Here is a 23,628-nt window from a genome sequence, read left to right on the forward strand (position 1 = left end):
CTTTTCAGCTCTTTATGTGTTTGTGTTTCTTTTACCCTTTGGTTATTGTTTGTCTGATATGTTGGGATTTTATTGTACAGCACTTTGGTCAGCCTTAATGTTGTTTTTAAAGTGGTTTATAAATAAACAAATAATAAAATAATACACTACAGTAATCCCTCACCTATCGCGGGGGTTACGTTCCAGAGCCCCCCGCGATAGGTGAAAATCCGCGAAGTAGCGACCTATATTTATTTTATTATTTATACATATTTTAAGGCTTTATAAACCCTTCCCACACTCTTATAAACCTTTCTCACTCTCTTGTTAACCTTTCCCACACTCTTATAAACACTTCCTATGCTCTTAAACACTTTCTACATTCTTAAACACCGCAGACCAGCACTGCACACTGCACACAGCGATCAGACGTCAATGTGTCTGCACTCGCTTTGTGAAGGGGGGCAGCTGAACTCACGCTGAGCAGAAATGGACTTTGTGCTGCTTCTGCCAAAATGCCTGCTTGTCGCTCTGTGCGTTCGGAAGAAGGAGGAGTGTGTGTGTGCGTGTGTGAGGGCTGAACGCACGTTAGCTCAAACCCCCCTCCCCGGAGGCTCAGTTCGCATTGTCAAGGGGGTGGGGAGCAGAATGAACGCTAAGGAGAAGTGGACTTTGTGCTGCTCGTCGCTCTGCCTGTCAATAATTTAAAAGCCTGTACATCACCAATTTTCCTGTCTCACTGTCTTGTCTTGCGTGAAGTTAAAATGTTTTATAATAGTGAGATGTTACTCATATCCTTAGCCCGACATCCATATATCATATGTGTTAACAAAGTGTGTTTTATAAGTTTACATGTGTTTAAAGCATGTGGGATGGGTATTTTAAGGCTTAAACTATAAAAATGTTTATTTATATGGTCTTTCTATATCGTGGATTTTCTCCTGTTGCTGATGGGTCTGGAACATAACTTCCGCGATAGGCGGGCAATCACTTGTATTTAAAAACCCGCGAAGTTGTGAATCCGCGAAAAGTGAACCGCGAAGTAGCGAGGGATTACTGTATATGTCTTGGATTAGCACAAATATATCGCTCCTGCAGGCGAACTATGATTCTTAGCGCAATGACAGAAGTCGCAAAATCAACCTTAATGTTCAAGCAAATTATAGAAAAAAAAGATCTAAATCCATTAAGTAGTTCTCTCATACGCTAACTAAGCGGAGTTGAGGAGGGCCCTGCCCCGCTCCCCGCAGTCCGATGAGTCTTTCTTGGATTTACGCTAATAAATCGGTACCGCAAGCGAACTGTGATACTTAGTGCGATGAGAAAGTCACAAAATCAACGGAATGTTCAAGCAAATTATAGAAGAAAACCCGATCTAAATCCATTCAATAGTTCTCTTGTGAAAAGTGGACAGACATACAAACGGGTCTCAAAAGTTATAGGAAATTTCGCGCTTGAACCACAAAATTTTTAAAACCATTTCTTAGCGAGCACCTATGGGCCAAAGGTAACCTATATTCCAAATTTCAAGTCGCAACTTCTCATGGTTCGGGAGATTTTGTGACGAGTGAGTCAGTGGTATTTGGCTTTTATTTATATGTATAATATATATTTTAATTAAAAAACTCCTGCAACAAGACTTTTTTTCAAGTCCTGTGAGTTGAGACCTTGGCCATGAGATTTTTTCATGTCACGCCCTCCTCTCAACCATTTTAAAACCATGCACACGGTAATCTCACCCCTCATTCGTGTGAATGCTTTGACAGTCACATTTTCTGCTCTCTCAGCTCTTATAAATTTTAACGTTTTCCTCACTTTAAGTTCCCAATTAAAGAAGATGTATTGTGGCCAAATCTTATTGAAGAATTTCATCACAAGCGGTTATCAACAGAAAAAATGAGTAAACGGGCAATCTTAGCACCGACAAACGATGGTCATACGACTTAACGCCAAAAATTTCAATTGGTTACACGACGTATTGGTTAAATATGTATCAATAGATTTGCTGAAACAGTTGGTGGTGATCGGGCAGAAGATGAAAACAGCAACTTACAATATCACAAAGAATATCTACAACCGTTAACACCGCCTGGTCTTCCTCCGCAAGAATTACTATAGAAAGAAGAATGTATCTAAGAAAGGTAATGTTGTACATCTTCCGTGGATAAAATTACATAACAAAGGTGATATGCCTTTCGTATTACAACCGTTAGAATAGCTTTTGCAAAGACAATTAACAAATCTCAGAGCCAAACATTCGAAAAAGTTGTTTTATTTAATAGAGCGAAAGAAGTGAAATTCAGTCACGAGCAGTTATATACATTGTGTTGTAACAATTTCCATGAAATTAAAAATCCCTATTCTGTGTTCTTCTTGGCAGCTCCTCATCTTTGGTCACAGTTTGTGCTCTTTTCTGTGGTGATGCTGCTCATGGTACTGCTCCTTTCTTAATTTGCTTCTTGGAGACAACTAAAGATCTGCCTGTCTGTCCATCCAGTATCATAAATGTGCTCACTCTAAGGCCTGAATGTTATTGCATACCATTCTATTTGGCAGTCCACCCATGTATAAACGTCTGTAGTTCTTTCTGTTTTAGGGGGGAATTAGTGGGGAGTAGAACATTAACTGAAGTATGCAAGTTCATTATCTTTGTAATTTTTTTTCTCCAATGAGTCTGTTTAAATAAATATCTACTTTGAAGTTTTATGTTTAAATTATGTGGACTTGTGTTAGTCGGCACAGTATGTAATATCATTTTCGTCCTCAGTTTAGCATCTATTTTCTGAGTTTACCCAGATTAGCCGGTTGTCCCCACATCTTTTTTGCCTCCACTCTTCACAGTCCTCAAGCTGTTTTTGGGGTGATGCCCAATTATTTTCATATCATTTAATTATGCATCATGGTCTGCCTCCCTCCAGACCTCATCTCCTCCACCTCCATCTTGTTGCATGTGTTCACCCAGTCATCCCCTGCCTCAGTGCAGCTCAGTTGTAATTTCAGGATAGCGCAGATTGTAACAGATCTGACTGCATTCCTTTTATAATAGAAGTACCACCTGTTGTGGTAGCTGTGTCTGTCTCTCCACCAGAAACAACTCTCCAGGTGTGTATTGGTTTGTTGCAATTTGGCACACTTATTTCTCAAATGTAATTCTTCAAAACCATTTAGTGTTTATTAAGATACCTTGACTAGATTGTGCAATACAACATTTTAAAATTTCCAGGTCTCTCATTATAAAGATTTGGCGAATCTGTGAACTCTTCTGTCTTAAAACAAGAGAAACACTCAGTGCAACTTTGCTTATGAAGTAGTTTACTGTTTTCATTTTACCTTGACAGTAGGGTTGTGTGGTATATCAGTACCCAGCATATCGGTAACTATTGTACCAGAAGTAAATGGTAGTCTTCAAGCACCTCATGCTGATTCGTTTATTAGTGTGGTTGGAATTTCCAAGGGAGTAACCTGCTCTTTCTTCAGTTGGTAAATTAAATGTACTTTACATACTGTCTCTTAATTGAATCATCAAGGGGGGCAACTCTTACCGGTCTTTGATTGTATATACGGAATTAATAGAAACACACAAACATGCAACGACCCCAGCTCCCCTCACACCACTCTCTTGATAATCATTTGCAGAGTGTGCTAGAGCAGGGAGGTGCACTTGTTTGCAAGATGGGGGCAATGAAGGAGCTGTAAAATGAGGAATTTGTCAATCTTGTTCGGAATGGAGTTTTGCAACTGCTCTGCTACTGGTGTTGAAATCCGAAAGCTGGTATCGATATCAGGGTCAGAATTTTACTACCAGTTCAACACCACTTGACAGCAGTTACATCAGCCTGTATATTGTCATCTTTTACTCATCAGACAATCGCTCCAATCCCTACTTCTATGCCAGGGGAATGACATGCATGCACAAGCACCCTTGTCCTACTCTTTTAGGTAAGTTAACCTTAAAAGTACAACAAAGGTAGCATTTCTGGAAAAGAATGGAAGAGGAACATAAGTGTGTATGCATGTATAAGACTGAACTGGCCAAACTAACATTAGCTGCAGATTATTATTGTAAAGAACTGATGTTATCAGCCTGCAGCTAAATGGTGTTTGAGCTAAATGATTACACCAAAAAGGTGCAATTCCCCCTAGTGATACAAGCACCCCACGGGTTTAGAAAGGGAACTGCAGTTATGGGGGCAGAAGATTGGGCATACATCAATTTCTCTGGATCGTTTTTCTTGGCTAGCTGACTTGGAGTGCTTGGTGCCCATTTTCACTCTCCCCTGGCAGCAGCATGTGGGCCTGCCATCATTAAAGTCTCTGAATGTTCCTTGCTGCCTGCTCAGAAATTAAACAAATGAAGCCTAATTATTCTCATTAAAGGTTTTTTCACTTTTTTTTGTTTTTAACTGTACAGACTGCTGATTTCTATCCCTGGCTAATCTAAACAGAAGAGTTTCTCTTCTCTAACACTTTTCTCTGTTTTTGTGTTTCTTTTCAGTCGAGTGCTGCTGCCTTTTTCCGTCGAAGAGGTAAGTTCTAGAGGAGACAATTGGTGGTCATCTTTCTTTGTTAGTCATGCCAGGCCGTCTGTGGCCTTAAGGTGCTGAAATCTCCCAGATGTCAGAGTCTCTGCCCACCAGCCTGGTTTTAAGTTGTTCTTTAATGCTGTCGAGATTTCTCCATCAACAAATTAACCAAACAGCTGCTTGCTTACTTACATAAAACTTGTAATAGATTTTCTGTTCTGCAAATATTAAAATGTGAAATCTGAGCAGCAGTAGCTTTCTATATTTTAATAACTTGAGAGTATTGGTTTCCATAATTCCAACTTTTTTTTTTTTTTTTTATCAGTTTCTTGGGCTCAGACAAATCATTCACAATACATATGTAAACAGTTGTTCATCATGCCATTTTCTCCTCTTCCCCACCATCCAATTCTGACTTCACATTACATCTTTGAATATCTCTTCTTAAAAAATTACACCATTTTGTCCCCAAGCTTTACAAACATTTCTTTTGGATTCAATTACCATGCTGAGAGCACCACACATGCACTTAGAAATATCATTGATAGTAAAACTGATAACCGTTAACAGAACTATGCTTGAACCCAACATCTACTCTGTTGGCACTTTATGCTCTCTGTATATCTCCAGAATGTTTTCCTTCCCACCAGCCTCTGTGTCTCCTTGATACTCTCTATCCAAGTCTTGTTTTCTCCCAATAATGTATTTATTGCTTTTTTCATCGTGTCCATGTCTCTCATTGCCCCTTTTACACTGGACCTCTCTGTATAGCCTATCCCATAATCCTACCTGCACTTTCTCCAGTAATGCCATTGATACCATTCCAGGATGTTATCTCCCTCTCAACCATTCTGTTTCTAACTTAAATCACACGGCTTTAAAATGTTCTCACCCTTTGAACCACTCTATACATTGCAATTTTTTTTCCTCCATCAGGTATGCAGCAAGTGTTATGCATGCCCTCCTCCACAAACCTGCCTACAGGTTGTTCTCAAGTGTCATTCATCTTTCTCCGGAATGTTCTGTTCCTGTCTGCCTCTCACCGTCTTTTATCATATGATGCTGTCTGTATTTCTTCACAGGGCCTGTTTCCCATCTGTTATCCTCCTTATGTTCTGCCTTAGTCATTTTGGTGATTCCCCCAAACCCCCTGCCGTTCTTCACTATGTCCTGTCCCTTATGTTTGTCTCTTTGTGGTTCTGTTGTACTGGATGTCTTATTCTGACATTTCTGTATGACTTTCCTCTCAATGCCGCCTACAGGCTGACCTCTTGTATTATTCACATCTATATATATATAAAATTCACTAAGTTGCCGCCAGAGCAAGCAAGACACCCATGAAAGCACGCAGGAAGGGGCGTGGATTCACTAAGCCGCCGACAAGTAAGACACCTATGGCGCACGCAGGAAGGAGCCATGCCCACCAACTCTTAAGACCATTGGATATGACGACAACTCGCAGAGCCACGTCCACCAACTCGGACGCAACGACTAGAAAAAACACCGTCATTTATGTTCATCTGTGCTAGAGTACAGATGGACCTCTGAGCCACGTTGACTTTTCATTAGTCAACCTCAGTGGAACCTCGATTCACACACAGGCAGCGCCAGAGAGAGACAGAGGCACACAGGCAGCGCCAGAGAGAGAGAGCCGCGCACACACACACAGGCAGCGCCAGAGAGAGAGAGAGCCGCGCACACACAGGCAGCGCGAGAGAGAGGGGGCTGGACTCATAAGGTAGGAAGGCAGTTAAAGAATGCACTGGGCTTGATTTGGTTTTCACTTCTGTTTACAGCGATCAGTTCGTAGTGTGCATTGTTGCAATGTTACTTTTCTTGGTGGTTTATTAAATTACGGATTTTTTCAAATGTTCATTTTTTTCCCTGTGCTTAAAACTCATTAAAAAAAAAAAAGTGTTTTTAGCCAACGGTTGGTAGCACTATAGCGCAAACTATTGCAGTGTTAGTTTTCTCTGTTGTTCAAGGTTTTCTCAGTGTTATTCAATGTTTTTACATTTAGTTTACTTTTACGCTGTGCATTTTATGGTTCAATTAACTATATTTGTGCTTAAAAACTTAAAATATATATTTACATACAGTTCGTACAGTCTGGAACTGATTAATTGTATTTACATACAATCCTATGGGAGAAATTGCTTCGGTTCATGACCAAATCGGTTTACGACCAGAGTTTTGGAACGAATTATGGTCGTGAACCAAGGTTCCACTGTATTCTTTTCGGTTATGATGCACGACCGCGCCCACCATCGCAAACTGTTTTACACGCCATGGTCTTAGAGTTGGTGGGCGGGTCTCCGTGAGTTTCTCTTGCGAGCGGGCACGTGACCAGGCGGTGTGTATGCTTCGAGAACGAGGGTGGACGCGGCAGGACTATCTAAGAAGAGGCATGTTTGTCACGGATGTGAATCGCTGTATGTGGCGTGTAAAACAGTTTTGTTTGTCGCGGATGTGAATCGCTGTATGCAGCGTGTAAAACAGTTTCCGAGGGGTATCCCATGGTCTTAGAGCTGGTGGGCGGGTCTCTGTCAGTTGCTCTTGCGACCAGGCACATGACCAGGCAGTGTGTATGCTTCGAGAGCGAGAGTGGACGCGCCAGCACCATCTAAGAAGAATCATATTTGTTGCGGATGTGAATCGCTGAATGCAGCGTGTAAAACAGTTTGCGAGGGGTATTCCATGGTCTTAGCGATGTCTATACTTCGATATGAATCGCTGTATGCAGCATGTAAAACGCTGTATTGTATGTTGCCCTCTCCAGAGTTACATCTTTTCATTCACCTACTGTGTCTTTCAGGAAGTGTTCACCCATCAATACATAATTATGCGGCGTATGCTACGCCGCGGGTTGGCTAGTTTCTCCTATTTGTTGTGTCTCTTTCAGCGTCTCTCCTTTGTCCCATGCTTATCTTCCTTACATTCCACACTAGTCTTCAGGATGTTACAATTCTTACCTTTCTTCATCATGTCTACCCTTATAAACTTGTCTCTTTGTGGCTCTTTTATACTGGACCTGTTACGTTTTGTAAAGACTTTTTTTCTGTTTGTCCTCTCCCACAATCCTACCTGTATGCTGTCCTCTAATGTCATTCACATTTCTCCTCTATGTTGTGCCCCAGTTATCACTAAATCTGTTACCCCTTAATACCATTAACATTTCTTTAGGTCACTCCATAACACCCTCAACTCCCTGTTTCCCCCTTTTATTCAACACTGGTCTGCAGGATGTTCTCTCACTATCACTCACTTTGTATGTTACCATCTCTCTTATTTTTCTCCCATGAGCTTGTGCCTTTGTGGTCCTTCTGTCCTGGACATTTTACATCTGATGCCGACTTTACTGTGTGGTCTCTCCCACAATCCTACTTGTAGGCTCTCCTCTAATATCATTCACATTTCTCCTATATATTACTAGGGGGCTCACCCACCCCCGGGTTTGGTTTACCGGATATACAATTTTAAGAGATTATTTTCATGGGAATTGTTACATATGCTTTATTTTCAGTTTTACTTTAAAACTTTAGTTAAAACAATATATTTTGAATGAACTTTTCTTCAACATCGCATTGAATTTTGATTCCATGTTGGACTTACTGTATATCATGACAACACAACGTATAACTGCCTGTGAGTATTGTTTCTCTCTAGTAAATAAAACAAGTTTTTCGAATGTTTGTCCATGCTCTTTCTTCTTCGCTTAGTCATTGACATGTCATCTAGAACGTATAAAATGATTGTCCTGATAAACTTTATAAGAGCTCAGAGTGCAGGAAGTGTGTCTGACAAAAGCATTCACACGACTGAGGTTAGATGACCGTGGTCTTGTTTAAAAATAGTTGTGAGTAGGGCATGACTTGAAAGAATCTCATGTTAAAGTTTTTGGAATCTTTTAATTCTCACTGGCAACACGAATTTGACGATCTACAAGTCTCAGACTTAAAGTTTAAATCCGAACAATATATTCAAACACTATTCTCTGTTCCATTATTTCAGAGTAATAATTTCAGTTTGTTTGTGTTAATGCGGTCTTTCCTATCCTTTTTAGAGACTTTCGAATATTCATACTTCCTTTATCTCTACCCTGCTGTGCATGTGTACTGCGCCAACATTTTTCAATTCTTTACAACGTTCTACTTTGTCATCTACTCTTTCTCCTTTATTTCCAGCCCCGGGCATGGACTCTTTTCGCAGGATGTATGTGTCTCTCTGAGAAAATCACATCTTGTCTTCTTCCAAGATTTTTTTTTTTTTAATATAATAGAGAGATATCCCAGTTATCTCTCTCTCACTCATCCCATAATGACATTTACGTTTCTATAGAGTGTTTCCTCTCCTGTTATCCAGAGTGGTCTGTCACCATCACTCATTCTATATATTACCAACTTAGTTGCTGTTTTTTCATCCTGTCCACCATCTCATCTTATTTCTGGGCTTTCCTCTTATGATGGCCTCCTCCCCCAGGAAATGCACTTCTTAGTTGTCTTCTAATGCAGCCCACTTTTCACAATATTTGTGTTTTGTTTTCTTCTTGACATCTTCTGCCTTAGTTGTATTTTTACTTCCTATCAACAGTATGTGAATGGTATCTGTGTGTCACAGGGGGTCAACTCTCTCATTTATCTTCAATCTTTTGGCACAAAATATACGTTTTAGAATATAATTTTCCACATTTCTCAGGTTTTGCTTTTCATGCCTTTTTTTTATCTTGCCAAATTTGGTATCGGTTACAGTGTCACTAGGTGGCTGTCTTATGCAAGCTCAAGCCACTACACACCCATGTCAAGGGTTTGGTGCGTGTGTTTCCACAGATCTTCTTTTCCCACACCAAACTCTCTTTTTCCCTGTCCCGTCAATCTTGCCACTGCTCTCGATACTTTTCCAAAATGTCCTTTGTTTATCATGTCACCCTATCCCTTTAATCCTGCTTTTTAATACAACCATGTCCCACCGTCTTCATATTGACTTTAAGTCTCTTGTCCTGCCTCTGGATTGTCCTCAAATTCTGACTACACGTTCTCCTCATGTCCTCCTCTAATAAGATTTATCAGTAAGTTTTTCCTGACCAGTCTTGTTCTGGTTACTCTATTTACATTTGTTTCCCCACCATATCCACTCTCTACGTGATCTTTTTATGTGCTTTGTGCCCTGCACTCTGCTATGTCTGCTGAATAATGGTGTCCAGCCATCCATCCTTTGCTCTTTGTTTTCTAGTACCAGGTGGGTCAACTCTACTCAGTCGCAGAAGCCAGCAAGAATAACACAGGAGGTGGAGAGGGCATTGAGGTACTCCGAAATGAACCTTATGAAAAGGATGGAGAGAAGGGACAATACACCCACAAAATCTACCATTTGCACAGGTAAGCCAATGCTGCCTTCTCCAGCCTGCCCTGGCCATCCCACCTTTGCAGTCTTTAATTACACAGGTAGTCTAATCTGAGCCATCAGTGTTTAGCCAGCTCCTGAGCACTTCTCGATGGTGTGGCTTTGTATTTGGGGCTGGTTAGGAAAAATTAGTCCTATTGGTAACTTTTTATTTTCCCCACCATGTTTCCCTGTAGTAAGGTTCCAGGCTTTCTGAAGATGTTTGCCCCTGAAGGAGCGCTTGTTTTCCATGAGAAGGCCTGGAATGCCTATCCATACTGTCGCACAAGTGAGTTCTTCTGTATGCTCTGCTGTTTTAGTTTGTGGACGCCAGTGTTTGTGAGGACTAACCACTTGCTTTGTTTTTTATTTTTTCTCTTTCATGTTTATTGTTCCTGTCCCACCTGTCTTGCTTATCCGCAGTTGTAACGGTGTGTGATATTTTTATTAATTACTCTGTATACGCTTTTGCATGCCAGTCGGTCTCTAATGGTTCAGTTTACTTTATGCCATTTTTGTGCCAGAATGCATTCCACCTTTGATTCCCTTCATCGTTTACTTCTAGAATGAGTACATGAAAGAAGATTTCTTCATCAAAATTGAAACCTGGCACAAGCCTGACATGGGCTCTCAAGAAAATGTGAGTCTTTGACTTGAAGGTAGGATCTGACATGACGGTGCCTTACTTCTACACTTGCTTACTGTATTTCTCCCACAGGTTCATGGACTGCCACCTGATGTCTGGAACGAGGTAGAGGTCTTGCATATCAACATCGGTGACCGGACACAAGTGTCTGATGAGGTGAGTGACCAAAGGAAACTAACCTGGACATGGGGGCTTCTCACTGATCTTGCTTGCATTTGAACATTCTTTATTTGGGTTTTATGTCTTAACAGGATTATAAAGCTGATGAGGACCCTTCCAAGTTTCGTTCTGAGAAAACTGGGCGTGGTCCACTAGGACCAGACTGGCGGGTAAGGGCAAGGGCAAGAATGTGGGTTTGAGCCATTACGGGTGTGCTTAACATGGGGATCGGTCTTCTGTGTAGTTCCTGCTCTGCCTTTGGACTGCAGTTCAATCCTTTGTTTCTTACCTTTATGTAATTTCCTTACTATTTGACTTGAACCTGATGGAACCAGGCTCACCAAGTTCTGGTGTTGTTTCTACTATGCTCCCCACCCTACCCAAAATTTGCCTGAAACCAGCTCTGCTCCTTATGCGGCACTCATGCCTGCATGATAAAGCTTCGACAAGGCTGTGGTGACGTCACTGATTGTTTTCGGTCTGTGTCATCATGCAGGCAACACACCTGAAGGTTTATTTATGTGCGTATCATTTTTAAATGCTGTCTTTGTTTGCATTTGTATTATTTTGCCTTTTGATAATTTGATAATTTTTATTTTTTGTTATTGTCTTTGTCTGGTTTCTCATCTTAGAATAATATCTAAAAAGAATTACTGAAGAGACAATGTTTTACTGTTTGATCTTCATTCACTTAATTTACTTCTATCTTTACTAGGGGGCTCCGCCCCCTGCTCGCTTCGCTCGCCAACCCCTGGTGTTGTGAATTTACAAAGAGCGTGATGTATGAATGAGATATAGCATAGTGTGAAGGTGTAGATGACGCATATAGGAAGCAAATAAAGTTGTCCATGTTCAAAAACGGGCTCAGAGAGGTAGATGCCAACTTTGTCTATGGTTTGTCCTTGTGATTTGTTGATGGTCATGGTCAAGGCAGGTCTAATGGGGAACTGTCGCCGTTTAAGTGTAAAAGGTAATTCCAGGTCAGAAGTTGTCAGGTAATTGTAGGAATTAGAACAGTATTGTTAGCATGTGATTCTGTAAGAAGTTTTGCTTTAATAACATTGTGTGGTATGGTGTTGACGAGTAAACGTGTACCATTGCATAAACCCTGTTTAGTGTTAAGGTTTCTTAATAGCATGATTATTGTTCCATTTTTAAGGCTAAGATTGTGTCGTGGTAATCCGGCTGGGTTAATAGTGTTCAAATATTCTAAGGGGAAATTAAGATGGTCATTGTCATCATCAGAGTCAACTTTGTCAGAGCTTAGAAAGAGCTGTGCCACTCCAGGAAGTAATGAAATGACCTGGTTATTAATGTGCTCAACATTAATATTTTTTGGACAGAATATAGTTCGTTGTGTTAAAAGGGGTATTTGGTGTAATGAGATTGTTGTTCCAAATATCTCCGTAACTCTTTTGAAAGCAATGCCAATTGTCTGCGTATTTTAAGGTGGACTGAAGAATAGCCGAGCGCATGACATGTGAAACAATAGCTAAGCACTGTGTCAAATCTCCTCCTAATAAAAGTACCTTTCCTCCAAAGGGAATATTATTAATCATCAACGTTTGTAGAAGTTTATCAGTGGTGTTGAGTAAGTGAGTGGATGCCATTAGATGCAAAAGCAAATGAAGTATTGTAGGATGTAATGCAGTTCATAAAGTTTTTACTTTCAGGTACTTCGTCAGTTAGAGGTTAATAGTGCATCAGTGTAATGAGATCGACCTATGCTGCATAATTTGAATGTGTTCAGATGACGTATATTTAATACGGACGGTTCGTTTAGTAATGGTGCTTTGTGTCTCATTTCTTATTTATGTTAGTGTGGTCGTGGGTCCGAATCCTGCTTTTTGTGTATGTTTCGTGTGCTATGTCCGTAGTCTGTCCCGTTTTGTGTCCAATGGGTTTGTGTGGCGCTCACGTCTGACTTCTTTTTTTTTTTTTTTTGTGCTAGGGGGCGTTGCCTCATTTGTGTGGCGTGGGTCTCAATTATCTTCTTTGTGTGTGTTCCGCTTCGCGTCTGACTCCTTTTTTCTGTGTGCTATGGGCGTCTCATTTCTTATTTTACGTTGCTTTGCATCCGGTTTACGTTGCTTGGAAGGGGGGTTTTGTGGGGGCGCTTGCGCAGTACGTCTTTTGCGGCTACGGCCCATGGCCGGATGTCCCTGCGTCCATCCGGTTTACCATTCTCGGTTAGTAATATGGATAGTTTGCCAATTAATGATGGGATAACTTCTGAAATGACCAAACAATTTCACCTTACTGGGTTTTCCATCATCACACTTTTCTGTTGAGCATTGCGGTGTAATCTGTACATCCTTTTTTTAATTTAGCATTGTTTTAATCCTACCACTCACTGCAGATTTGCTCATTTCATCTATTTGTTTATAACCATCTTTTATGTATTTTTGTTGTCTGTTATTCTAGTCTGTATAAAGTCTACTTCTGTTATTCCTGTTTTAAGCATCGCACCAATCCCAGTTGTCAATACCACCCTTTTGTATTTTAATTCCTTGTTTCTTGCCCACTATTACAGTGCTTAGTACTATCCATTGTTTTTTCCTCATTGAAGTATATATATTTTTTCCTGCTTATACCACTATCTCTTAATACGTCATTTAGTTATCAATTACTCAATACGTATTTATTTTTCTTCTTTGTCCTAACTCTTTGACTTCTTCACATTCACAATGAAGTATTTGTTTGTTCTGCTTTCCATTTTTTCCTCCTGTATTATAGTGCTTTTGATGGCAACACTTCCTACACGCCCTGCGAATCTCATTTCTGTTGCACATTTATGAATGTAATACACAGCTATAGTTGTCTGTCCAACTATTCATTAATTCATTTTCTAGCTTTTTACATTATCAGTTCTTTTAAAGTTCACAGTCATAAAATGAGTCACTGCAAAACGTTTACTCAGTGAGTGTTTCTACATTGGCCATACATTTGTGTGGCTCGTATTTCTTTAAAGAAGGCAAATCATCCTAATGTTACGGCATGTAATGTGTTAGTTGGAGAGATTTAACACAGAGAGGTGCAGAACTGCTAATACAGAGCACTCGGGAAGTCCAAAACAGTGCGACGCGGCATTAGCAGTAACAACAACAATTTATTTCTTGTTAACCCAAAAACGCACAAGGAATGTCTTGTTGTTTAGCGAATGCAGTTATGTCGTCTCAACCAGTCAATAGCAGATGCCGAGGCTGTATGCAGCATGGCAAGACCACTGCTAAACTTTAGTATGGGACAGTCAGTCGTTGAAGACGTGGGTCATTGTTCGCTGTTGTCCACAGGAACAGAGCAGGTTGTCACGATACCCCATCTATGTAGGTTTGCAGCTTATCTGCCAAGTCCTGTTCAAAATTTCTTCTTGGTGTAAGCTGTTTTTTACGTTCTTCAAGAATCGGTACATACCCTTTATACCAATTTTTCCAAAAATAGAAAATAAAATTATGTGCGTCTGTCTTTTGCAAACTAACTAGTTTTCCTTATTCCTGTTAACCCATTGCAACCAGGCACACACTCTCTCTCTCTTAAATAAACAATGCCCCATAAAAATTGAATCATTATCTAGACATTCTAACCACATCAACTAATCTTGATATACATAATACAGTGAGGTTACATATCCATCCATCCATCATCCAACCTGCTGTATCCTATCTACAGGGTCACTGGGGTCTGCTGGAGCCAATCCCAGCCAACACAGGGTGCAAGGCAGGAAACAAGCTCACCGCAGGGCGCACCCACACACCAAGCACACACTAGGGACAATATAGAATCGCCAATTCACCTAACCTGCATGTCTTTGGACTGTGGGAGGAAACCCAGGAAGACACGGGGAGAACATGCAAACTCCTAACTGCGAGGCAGCAGCGCTACCACTGCGCCACCATGCCGCCTGAGGTTACATATTCCAAAGGAAAAAGTTTATATTAGTCTTTGAAGAGCTAAAATATCAAAACTGTGTTACTGTTATAAAGCAAAATTAACAGAAGAGCAAATTATCAACAAAAAACTTGGCTTGCACCACTTTGTTGCTGAAAATTAATTGTCATACACTACAGTAAAGCCCCATCACTTGTTAGGTTGTTGAAGAAAAAGTGGTTTTCAGTAGCATAACGGCTAAAATCTGACAAAACCAGTGAATGCGTATACGGCACACATCTGAGTGGTACGAGAGTAAGTGGGATGCTGTCTCCAGTTAAGACTGAGTTCTGCACTTGTAGTTCAGTTCGATGGCTACTGCTGGATTAGTACACTGACATGGGCAACAGTAAAGTCTGATCAGTTATGTGAAGCAATGTAAACTGCGGAGCAAAGGTGTTTTACAGGAATTGTGACATATTAATAATGAGTTGACAAGTGGGATTTCACAAATGTAGCCTTAAAGTAGGGACAAAAACATGATTTTTGTAAAATGAAAGCATCATGCGTTTGACATTTGAGTTAATTCAACTCTCCCATTATATTTTTTTTTTCTGTCTATGTACTGGCCATCCTGACCATTTGATGCTTAACCGAGGTGGCTTAGGACATTTGAGAGATACAGTTGGTTCCATTTCTTTTGCTTTTCCAGTTATGTCAACTGCCAGTTAGTTTGTTTAACAATTTTTATTCTAGTTTTTTGGTGCTTTTGCATATAATGCAGTAACCACCTCATCACGCTATCTGTCTGTCTGTCTGTCTGCATGAAACAGCAGTGGACTTATTTTGTTGAAGTTTGGTGCACTGACGCATTGATATGCACTTCAGAAATGTGTCCTTCACAGATTTCTCCTAACTAGGTAGCCAGCCTCTTGCAGTAGAGAGGACACCATCAAATTGTCAGATTTAGTAGGCCATTGGTTGAGCTCATCATTCACTTTTTTTTTCTGCACTCAGTCTAATACTTCTTCTACGTCTTTTGCTTTCTGTTTCTTAAACTCTTCTTCCTTTACTGCTCTTTGTTTTTTTTTTCTCTTAGAAAATCCAATTCGATTTCTGTTACTTGCACTTCATCTTTTTGCACTTCTCCTCTTGTACATGGAGTTGTGTTTTTGATCCCATGTACAGTGGGTATAGAAAAGAATCTCCCCCCCACCCCCTTAGAAATATTCCAATTTTTTTGCTTTACAGCCTTAAATGAAAACACAAAACCAGTATGTTTTCCAGGTTTACTTACTCAATGCAATCTACTGTATAACATCCAAGTGAAAGATATCACAACTACAGTTCAGAAGAATTAAAAAAAAAAAAAAAAAAAAAAAAAAAAAAAAACAAATCCTGAGATTAATAAAAGATCACCTACCTCTTAAACTCAATCAGGTGTAAGTGCCCACCATTTCCTTTGCAGACCCTGGTTACTGGCTTCCTTCCACCTGTGATCAGTTGTAATGAGTGGGATTAGTGAAGCTGTTCCCGGAGCATTCATTCCCTTGCTTGGTAGTGTAACTGACAGCAAACAACTGACTAGGGGTGGCAAGCCACTTAAAAAAGATCTCAGGGATAGACTTGTGGACAGACAAAAGGCAGGAGATGGATACAAAAACATCTCAAAGGCTTTATCAGTCCCAAGGAGCTCCGTAAAGTCCATAATAAAGAAGTGGCAAGTGATTGATACTACTAGGACACTCCCTGAGTCCGTCCGGCCGTCCCTCCAAACTGGATGGAAGAGCAAGGAGGAACCTGGTAAGAGAGGCTACCAAGAGGCCAATGGCCACTTTGAAGGACTTACAGGATTTTATGGCAAAGAGTGGTCATTGTGTGCATGTGACAACAATTTCACAAGCGCTCCACAATTGTGGCTTGTTCAGGAGGGTCGGAAGGAAAAAGGCACTTCTCAAGAAAGGCTACGTTAAGGCTCATTTGAGCTTTTCCACCTTGAAGATTCTGATGCCAAGTGGAAAAAGGTCTTATGGTCAGATGAGACCAAAATCGAACTATTTGGCCTCAATACCAAACCGTACACCAATGCAGTTCACCATCCACAACACACCATACCTACAGTAAAGCATGGAGGTGGCAGCATGCTGTTGTGGGGGTGTTTCTCTGCCACAGGGCATTGGGCTCTCGTTAGGGTAGAAGGAAAAATGGATGGGGCAAAAATACCATCAAATTCTTGAGGTACCCTCTGCCAGAAAGTTGAAGATGGGCAGAATGTTCACTTTTTAACACGACCACAACCCGAAGCACACAGCAAAATTGACCACCCAGTGGCTGAAGGAGAAAAAGTGAATGTCCTGGTGTGGCCAGTCAGAGCCCAGACCTTAAATCCCATTGAAAATCTGTGGAAAGATTTGAAGATTGCAGTCCACCATACAATTTGAGCGAACTTGAACAGTTAAACTGTAAAGAAGAGTGGGCAAATATTACTTAATCTGGATGTGCAAAGCTGATAGAGAAGTATCACCACAGAGTCAAGGCTGTCATTAAAGCAAAAGGTGGGTCAACAAAATGACATTGACACTGGGGGGTGGTCCTTTATTAATCTCAGTAGGTCATGTTTTTGATTTTTTTTTATAATTTTTCTGAACTGTAGCTGTGATATCTTTCACTTGGATGTTAGAGGTGGTATTGAGTAAGTAAAGCGTTAAGGCTGTAAAACAAAAAAAAGGGAATATTTTGGGGGGTTGGGGGGGGGGGATTCTTTTCTATGCCCACTGTAATTTCGGCCAGCATTTATGTTTTGAGCCTAAGTTGCTCCGTGTTTGTTTTCAGTCTACTAGATTGCCTTTGTATTTGCAGAATGAGCTACCCTCTCGGAATGACTGGCCACATATGACTGCCTACAAGTTAGTCACTGTGCACTTTCGCTGGTGGGGATTGCAGGGCCGGGTTGAGAAGTTCATTCACAAGGTAAGAATCTGAGCCACTGTGACTGTTGAGGAAGTTTCCGTGATGACATGTCCCTAAATGCTCTACTTTTTTATTACAACCCCAACAGCAAGAGAAACGGCTTTTCACTAACTTCCACCGGCAGCTGTTTTGCTGGATGGACCAGTGGGTGGATCTCACCATGGAGGACATCCGTCGGATGGAAGATGAGACTCAAAAAGAGTTGGATCAGGTAACCATTGTCATGGTTCAGTGAGGAGGAGTATGCTTGACCAGAGGGCCGATGCCACAGTTTTCACTTCTCTGCTCTTGAGGAGGATCAGTCCTGATTGCCACAAATATTTCAAGATTTGGAGAAACCTTTTCTTGAGTATTGTAAAGTATTTCTGTATGTCTGGTGGTTGTTCGTGACTTGTTTACTGTGCTTGTGTCTCTTCTTTAGATGAGAAACCAGGGTTCTGTGTGCGGCATGTCTGCCGGAGATGAATAGCTTTCTGTATCAGCTGAGGATCTGCAGTGAGTCTCATTTTTGTTCTCCATCCTCTTATTCCTGCCAGAGGTTTAGTGATTGGATAGTTTAGTTGACCATGTTACTCTGCTTCTGGCCATTTCTCAGGATAGTTTGTGTATGGGCTATATCTCTCCTTTAATTAGTTGTGTACATCTCCATTTCTTTCCAGAGTCTCCGAAAGGCATTAGTAAGAGGACTTTGACTGATTGGACCTACTGCAACCTCACCCACACTCTGCTGCCAGTAACCACCTCATATTCATGTGAAACAAGGCACCCACCCGCTCATTAAATAACGGTTCAGGGACACAGTGGACCAGTGGACACGTTACCGGGTGAAGGGGCAGTAATTCTGAAGATGTTCGTGACTTCATGGAGAAAACTTTGCTAGCCATTCTGCATCTACAGCATTTGGTTTACTAATGCGGGAGCAGAGGAGGCCAATGTCATGCTTGGAATGCTGTACTGTGGGTGGGGGGGCATTGTCTTGTTTAGCACTTGAGTACAGTGGGGTGGGGGGGAGGGGGTCTTCTCTTGCATTCCTGTAACACTGAACTTTGTAATGTCCTGTATGCCTTGTACAGATGTGTCAATCATATAATCTCTCCTGGGTACCTGGCCAGCGGTTTGCAGTGGAGGAACACATCATATACCCAGATGTGGCAAGGGGGGTGGTTGTGTTCCTCTGCTGCTTGTTGACCCTTAGTCACCACAGGCCTACTGGCTTCATATAGTGGGGTAAAAAAAAAAAAAAATTTGCTTGGTCTGTGAGCTGCTCCAAGCCGTCGCTGTCCTCGTATTCAACCAACATGGGCATGATGTGTACAGGGTTTGCATTGTTTACACTTAGTGTGTTATTTTTTTGTTTTCTTTCCTTCAAAAGAGCTTGATCAAACCACTGAAGGCTCTTGCCTCATTATAGGCAGCAAAGCATAGCAGTATTGAGCTGTCAATAGGGGACAATGTGGAGGTGTGTCCCCTTGTTGTGTCCTTTTCATTTCAGGGCCTTTTTGTGCAGGCTGATTTGACCTCTGTGTGCCCGTTGTATTTCGGGGGTTATGGCTGGACAGCTCAGGGATTGCGCCGGGCACTCGTGCAGTCTTAAGAGTGACAAAGGTGGGGTGGGAGCGTCTTTCTGCCTTGGTTTCCCCTTTTCGTTCCAATCTCTCATTTGCCAAACTGTTTTTTACTGATCACTCTGCTTTTTTAACACTGTAAACAATGTCACTGTCAATTTTTTTTTGTTTATTTTATATGTGTTCAAACAAAAAAGCTGAATAAAACCACGGGTGCTTCTGATGAGAAACATTATTGCTGATTCAGTCGGGTCGTGTTTGTGGTATGATCGTGTGTCCTTTTCAGGTTTTTGTTAGAGTTTGTTATAAGTGACATTCGGTGGCTGGTCATTATTCAGATCAGAAATGGCAATGTGTTATTTGACTGAAAGATTTTGAAATGTCATAGTTGAATTCAGACCTTTCAGGTATGGTATGTGAAGTAGTGCAGCTGTATCTGCTTCCTGTCTTGAAACGTTTTACAAATCTTCCTATTAAACGTAGTGCAAGATTGAAGGTTCAAGGTCCGGTAGTTCTACTTTATTGATTGTGGTGGCGTGTTATTCATTTATCAGCACTCGCAAGTCAAAATTTTCACTTTATTATATATATGTGAATTAGGACCCTAGAAACCTATGATGGAGTTCAAACACTGGAGGCAACGCAGTGAGGGACATCTTTGTTTCGATGCAAGGTAGTTATTTTGGGTAATAGAAGCTCTATTCAGACAGGATTAATTTTACACCCTAAATTGGGGTAAAGTAACTGTTTCCTCTGTAATGTTAGTCCCGTAGTCTGCACGTGTCAGAAAAAGATCAAAGAGCCTTTTACCTTCTTTATAAAGTCTAAAAAAAAATAAGTCATTAAACATTTCCCATGTGAATCGACACGTCAGTAAAATTCCACCATTTCCTATGAAAGTGCCATTTCCCTCAGGATTTTAGAACTTTTTTTTTGGGGGGGGGAGGAATGGAGGAAGTTGAAGAACATATCGGTGGTCTGTGCAGCCCACTTCAAACCATGTCAGATCTCATCGGTCAGGTTGGACGAGTTTGTAGAAACATGAGCGAGTCGGGTAGAAATAAAGTTACAGTGGTCCAATGATGATGATTACTTTATTCACTCGCTGTAAGAATAATCCCATCTGAACAAGTCTTAAAAATGACAGAGGTCTTCTGGTAACAATTGGTGTTCCTCACCTACCCATGTAAAACTAATCCTGTCCAAATAGGGTTTAAGAGAGAAGTTTTGAGGTAAGTGGCTTGGTTCTACTTTACATATGGCTCCAGAAGGTGGTGACTAGTGATGAGCTCATTTGTTTGAAATTTAATTTTGCAGTAAACCTCTTTCCCCTCACACACAGATTTGCTTCCTGGGAAATTTGTGGCATTGAAACAATAAGAAAGGTATTTCCTGCCCACCATTTAGAGGTTAAAGACATATAGTAGTAGCATAAAGACATTTATGGGGGTACATCAAAAACTAAAAGTCCATTTGAAAATTACACAGTAACCACAACAGAACATGCTGATGCAATACAACACTTATGCAATGGCTCATGGGTAGTTTGAAAACTCTCTGCGCGGTGGTCTGCCGTTAGTCTAGTTGATGCCAACGTGGATGTTCCACTGAGGGATTGCACCATTGTTGAGCAATGTGTTGTAGTGAAATTTTTTTGGGCAGAGGGATTCACTAAGAAATTCACTAAGGGATGTTGGCTTCAGCAGATCAGTAAGCTGTTTTGGTATCCATTTTGCACAAACTTTATGGAACCCTAAATCGTGATGCACTTCGGTTGTGCAGATCCATAGCTGATATCTATATACAGTATGCAGCAGCAGCCAGTGTAATCTGTCGGTCTTCTCTGATGAAGGCATTCGCCAAGTCCATGTGGGCCTGTATACACAAATTTGATGGTCCACCAGATCGAGTTTCGTCAGTTACAGTTGTTCCTCCTGCTTTTAAAGCTTTCTACCCATTCATAAATGTTTTTCTTAACTCCTGCTGTTTTCACCTCAAAATGGAGCCAACATCCTTTGGTGAATTTCAGTAGGTTTCACTTCCTCTTGCCCACAGAAATCTCACTACATAAAATTTTTCAATAACGGTACGCTGCCACAGTGGAGAGCCCATGTACATTTGATCTTGGCTTTAACTAGACTAATGGCAGACTGCTGTGCATGTTTGAACCACCAATAATGTGTCGTGTTGCATCAACATTTCTCCGTTGCAGTTGCTGCAGAATTTTGATTTACCCTCTTTGTTTAAAAATAAATAAATAAATAACAACCAGACTCATTTTTTGTCTCGTGTAGACTTTCTTTGAGCTGTCAGGTGTGTGTTTTATTTGTACTGGTCATAACACAATCTAGGCCATCTCAATTCTCAAGATGCATTTGAGTCAGAAATTAAACTTGAAGTTCCGCGCAACTTGCAGCATTCAAACCTTAAAACCCACTCAAAGCACTATAGTTTTGCATTTCGCAATTGTGCAATGGCAAAACGATATAAATGTTGAAGCGAGTTTCGTGAAATGGTATACTAATCATACCTTCCCTGCTTTGCTCAACACTAGTGGTGCCGGGGTTGCCATTGTTTAAATGCATACACGTTTGCTGTACTCTTAATAGTAAGCACCCCTCACAATCTGTGTGTGTTGAGAATAGAAAAACCTGTTTTGACTGTTTAGAAGTTTTATTTGTATTGAGTAATTTTTTTCTTAGTTTATGAAAATTGTATATTTTGTTTTTTATGCTGTCTTTCCCAGCACATTGGCTCAGGTTGTATTATGGAATATTGATAAATGACTGTTTTCAATTCTTTCCAGATAAATGAGGGCAATGTTTCGAGTTGAGGTCATTTACCTTGCTCGCCACGGCACTGAAGAGTGGCGACAAGTTGAATGTCGATAGCAGAGGTGAGTAGGAATTTCACATTACTCTTGACATGAGACAATAAGGTTGCTATAAATGTGGAAGTGGAGCACTTAGTATGTTCAGTTTTTCCCTTTGTGAAACGTGCAAACTCGATCTGTGTCTACATCGAATTACAGTGGACTCTGAAAGCATTCAGATCATCACGTTTTGAACACTTGGTGTTGTGGATTTCATATTCATGGATAAATTTGCCATTTTTGCACATACATCTACACTCAATAACCCATATTGACAAAGTAAAGTGGCCTGAATACTTTGACTCCACTGTGAAATGGGAGGTGGGTAGTCAAATGATGTCTTCTGACATTTAGGAGAAAAAAGAAGCAAAAATTGAGTACCTTTGCCATGTTGTTAACATTGACTTTTTTTCCAGTCCTCATTAGTCCCGTTTTGATCCTATTGTGCCTACTGGGTACAGTTTGTTGTTCACTGTGGTTTTTCGGCTCATGTAGGCCATTTGAGACAAGTCCGCTAAGTGGTGTGTTCTCAGATGACGATCTGCACATTCATGTTGATTTTGTATGTGATTTACCTGCTTGTGTGTTTGCTTGTGCATTTCTCTCTGACCCACAGGCTATTTGCCTATTCCTGGTAGTTTTCCATTCTTGGTAATAATAATTTACAGCTATAAAGTACTTGAATAGTGAGAAAAGCACCAGGCATAGTGAGTCAGGAGCCACTTCAGCCATCACTAATTTGCAGCATCCAGTGGCCATTTTGTGCCAGTCTGCACAACACACATTAGCTGTTTGGTGGTCAAGGAGTGAGAGATAGTTGGACAGTTAGAAACTGGGGATGATTAGGGGGCCAGAATGACTAGGCCATGTTGAACAATTTCACCAGGACTTCAGGATTCAGCCTACTCTTTACGAAGAATGCCCAGGGATCTTTAATGTCCATAGAGAGTCAGGACTTTGGTCTAAGGTCTCATCTGAGGGATGGTGCTATTTTTACAGCACAGTGTCCCCGTCTGTGCACTAGGGCATTGGGATCTACACACTGGCAAAAGGGTAAGTGCCCCCCGCTGGCCTCACCTACAACTCTTCCAGCAGCAACCCAAGCTTTTCCTGGTTGGCCTCCCATCTACGTACTGGCTGGGCCCAAACACACTTTGCTTCAGGTGGATGACCAGTTCTGAAGTGCATGTGCTATGGCTATGGGAAACCCTTGAAACAGCAGTGCATGATTGTCTGTTTGTTTGTGAAATGATACCAACTATCATATCACTTTCAAAGTCACATATTTTGCCAATTCCAGCGCACATTTAAACAATGACTGATGTTCATAATGCTGGACTGTCTGATTTATGACACACATCACCGTCACATCATTATGATGAGCTGGAATGGAGAGTTTCCATGAAGATTGGGATGGGTGTATCTAATAAAATAAACTGGCCACTCAGTGGTAGTGCCCCTGTATACCAAACACCATTTTGATATCTGTAATTGCATTATTTCAGTGCATTTAATGTTATTGTAGCACAGGCAGGTTAGGCTGCTTGCTTAGGGCCACACCTAAGAACTGAACTAACAGCCTTGTGGCTCACGTTGTAATATATTGACATTGGGTTATAGCAACCAAGCAATTTCAACAGACTGCACCAGCCTGGTATCTCACAAGTA

General features: G+C 41.0%; 1 protein-coding gene across 1 annotated transcript; it reads left to right on the forward strand.

Moving 5' to 3' along the window:
• The first annotated feature begins 3,646 nt into the window (after positions 1-3,646).
• LOC114661718 (phosphatidylinositol transfer protein beta isoform-like) lies at positions 3,647-19,323 on the forward strand. Its single transcript, XM_028814881.2, has 12 exons — positions 3,647-3,918; positions 4,475-4,505; positions 9,732-9,877; positions 10,079-10,170; positions 10,305-10,312; positions 10,447-10,521; positions 10,600-10,683; positions 10,779-10,856; positions 17,413-17,523; positions 17,612-17,734; positions 17,945-18,018; positions 18,183-19,323. Exons 1-11 carry the CDS (start codon positions 3,884-3,886, stop codon positions 17,990-17,992), a joined length of 831 nt encoding a protein of 276 aa, XP_028670714.1. The 5' UTR covers positions 3,647-3,883; the 3' UTR covers positions 17,993-18,018; positions 18,183-19,323.
• The last annotated feature ends 4,305 nt before the right edge of the window (positions 19,324-23,628 follow it).

The sequence above is a fragment of the Erpetoichthys calabaricus genome, chromosome 12 (assembly GCF_900747795.2).
Source record: "Erpetoichthys calabaricus chromosome 12, fErpCal1.3, whole genome shotgun sequence".
In the NCBI taxonomy this organism is placed as follows: Eukaryota; Metazoa; Chordata; class Cladistia; order Polypteriformes; family Polypteridae; genus Erpetoichthys; species Erpetoichthys calabaricus.

Bases quoted from the DNA above. Each gene is read 5' to 3' on its own strand.
- LOC114661718 (XM_028814881.2), top strand. From the start codon at position 3,884: ATGCATGCACAAGCACCCTTGTCCTACTCTTTTAG. The intron at 10,684-10,778 runs GTGAGTGACCAA...ATGTCTTAACAG, and splicing joins GGACACAAGTGTCTGATGAG to GATTATAAAGCTGATGAGGA. The intron at 17,735-17,944 runs GTAACCATTGTC...TCTCTTCTTTAG, and splicing joins CTCAAAAAGAGTTGGATCAG to ATGAGAAACCAGGGTTCTGT.